The sequence below is a fragment of the Propithecus coquereli genome, unplaced genomic scaffold, assembly GCF_000956105.1.
Source record: "Propithecus coquereli isolate 6110/MARCELLA unplaced genomic scaffold, Pcoq_1.0 Scaffold329, whole genome shotgun sequence".
NCBI classification, from domain to species: domain Eukaryota; kingdom Metazoa; phylum Chordata; class Mammalia; order Primates; family Indriidae; genus Propithecus; species Propithecus coquereli.
This window is the reverse complement of record NW_012148941.1, coordinates 1,763,764-1,765,457: the sequence shown is the minus strand read 5'-3', so window position 1 is coordinate 1,765,457 and position 1,694 is coordinate 1,763,764. Positions and strand designations below refer to the sequence as shown.

The 1,694-nt window shown below is 33.5% G+C and overlaps 1 protein-coding gene across 1 annotated transcript in view; it reads left to right on the top strand.

Moving 5' to 3' along the window:
• ECT2L (epithelial cell transforming 2 like) overlaps nucleotides 1–1,694 on the top strand; it is an 81,913-nt gene that overhangs the window by 19,273 nt on the left and 60,946 nt on the right. The window contains exon 3 of the mRNA XM_012650482.1: nucleotides 1,349–1,533. Within this exon, the coding sequence (XP_012505936.1) occupies nucleotides 1,349–1,533 (185 nt within the window). The remainder of the gene's footprint in view (nucleotides 1–1,348; nucleotides 1,534–1,694) is intronic.

The window sequence follows — 1,694 nt, the reverse complement described above, 5'->3', positions numbered from 1 at the left end:
AATCTCCAAATATTTGGAAATCAACTCACTTGTAAATAACCTATGGTCAGAGAAGAAATCACAAGGGAAATTAGAAAATATTTCAAACTGAATGATGATGAAAATACAACATATCTAAAAGTGTGTGACGCAGCTGAGGCCCAGTGTAGGGGGAAATGTATAATTTTAAGTGATTATATTAGAAAAGAAAAAAGGGTTTAAAATTAATCTTCTTAATTTCCACCTTAAGAAACTAGAAAAAATAGCAAATTATGATCAAAGTAAGTAGAAGGAAAGAGATGATAAAGAGTGGAAATCGATAAAATAGAAAATGGACAAATAATAGAGAAAAATCTGTGAAAACAAAAGCTGGTTTTCTGAAAACAGCAACAAAATTAAACTCCTAGCAAGAGTAATAAAGGAAAAAAGAGAGAGACCATAAATGATCAATATCAAGAATGAAAAAGGGGATATTGCTGCAGATTGTGTAGACATTAAAAACATAATAATAGAAAATCAAACAATTTAAATAGTTGTTTTGTAGATTCCTCAGTTGTTTGTAATAGCTGCTTTGAAGATTCTGCATCCATAATACATGAATTGAGACAGTTTGACTTCTTTCTTTCCAATATGTGTACCTTTTTTTTTCTCGCCTTGTTGAACTGGCTAGGACCTCCAGTACATGTTAAATTGAAGTAGAGAGAGTGGACATTCTTGCTTTGTTCCTGATGTTAGGGGGAAGGCATTTAATATTTCACCACTAAGTGTGATGTAGCTATAGGTTTCCATCATAATTACATTGGGAAGTCATAGTGTTTTACTTGAATGAGTGACATTATCTAATTTACATTTTTTGAAAAACCACTTGGGCTGCTGTATGGAGAATGAATTCTAGGAAGACTAGAATCTGGACTCTTCTCAGGGAGACAAATCCACAGGCTGTTGCAATAGTGGAGGAGAGAGGTATAAGCAAGCGCCTTGGACCAGAGTGATAGCAGTGGAAATGGAGAAAAGTAGTTGAATTTGGCGATATATTTCGGAGATAGAGCTGATAGGACTTGCTGGTTTATTGAATTTGGGAAAAGGAAAGGGGAAACAAAAACAGGGTTATGGCTTAAACAATTAGGTTTATTTTAGATTTTCTTATTCCTGTGAATTTCATGTTTTTATTATTCATCTTCCTCTTTAGAATGGACAATTCAAAGTGGATACAATATTTTTAAAAAATCTACCTTTATGTTATTTAGGATTTTATCATTTTTCATAGGTGTAACATTAAAGAAAGAATAACGACCAATATTTATACTGGATTTTCAGTCAATTTTAGAAATTAGTGTTCTGAACTAAATTTCTGTATCTTTCTTCTTAGGTTTGTCCAAGACTGGTTTTCAGAGAGGATACAAGTGGCCAAAGTGGATTTCTCTACAGTGTTACCACGCTTCATTTCTCTGTATATCTTTTCCTTCCTGAATCCAAAAGATTTGTGTGCAGCTGCTCAAGTCAGCTGGTCATGGAAGTTTTTAACTGAACAGGTTTACTACTTGTCACTTCCTAGTAATAGGGCACAAATACAACTGTAATCTGTAATGAGACTATTGGGGTAGCGACCTTTCCTGCAGACAATAGCTTGAGGGCACCTGAACCATAAGTAACTTACCCTTAAGAGAAAAAATGGGGATAAGTGAAATAGAATAATTTATTTCTGTAAATAAATA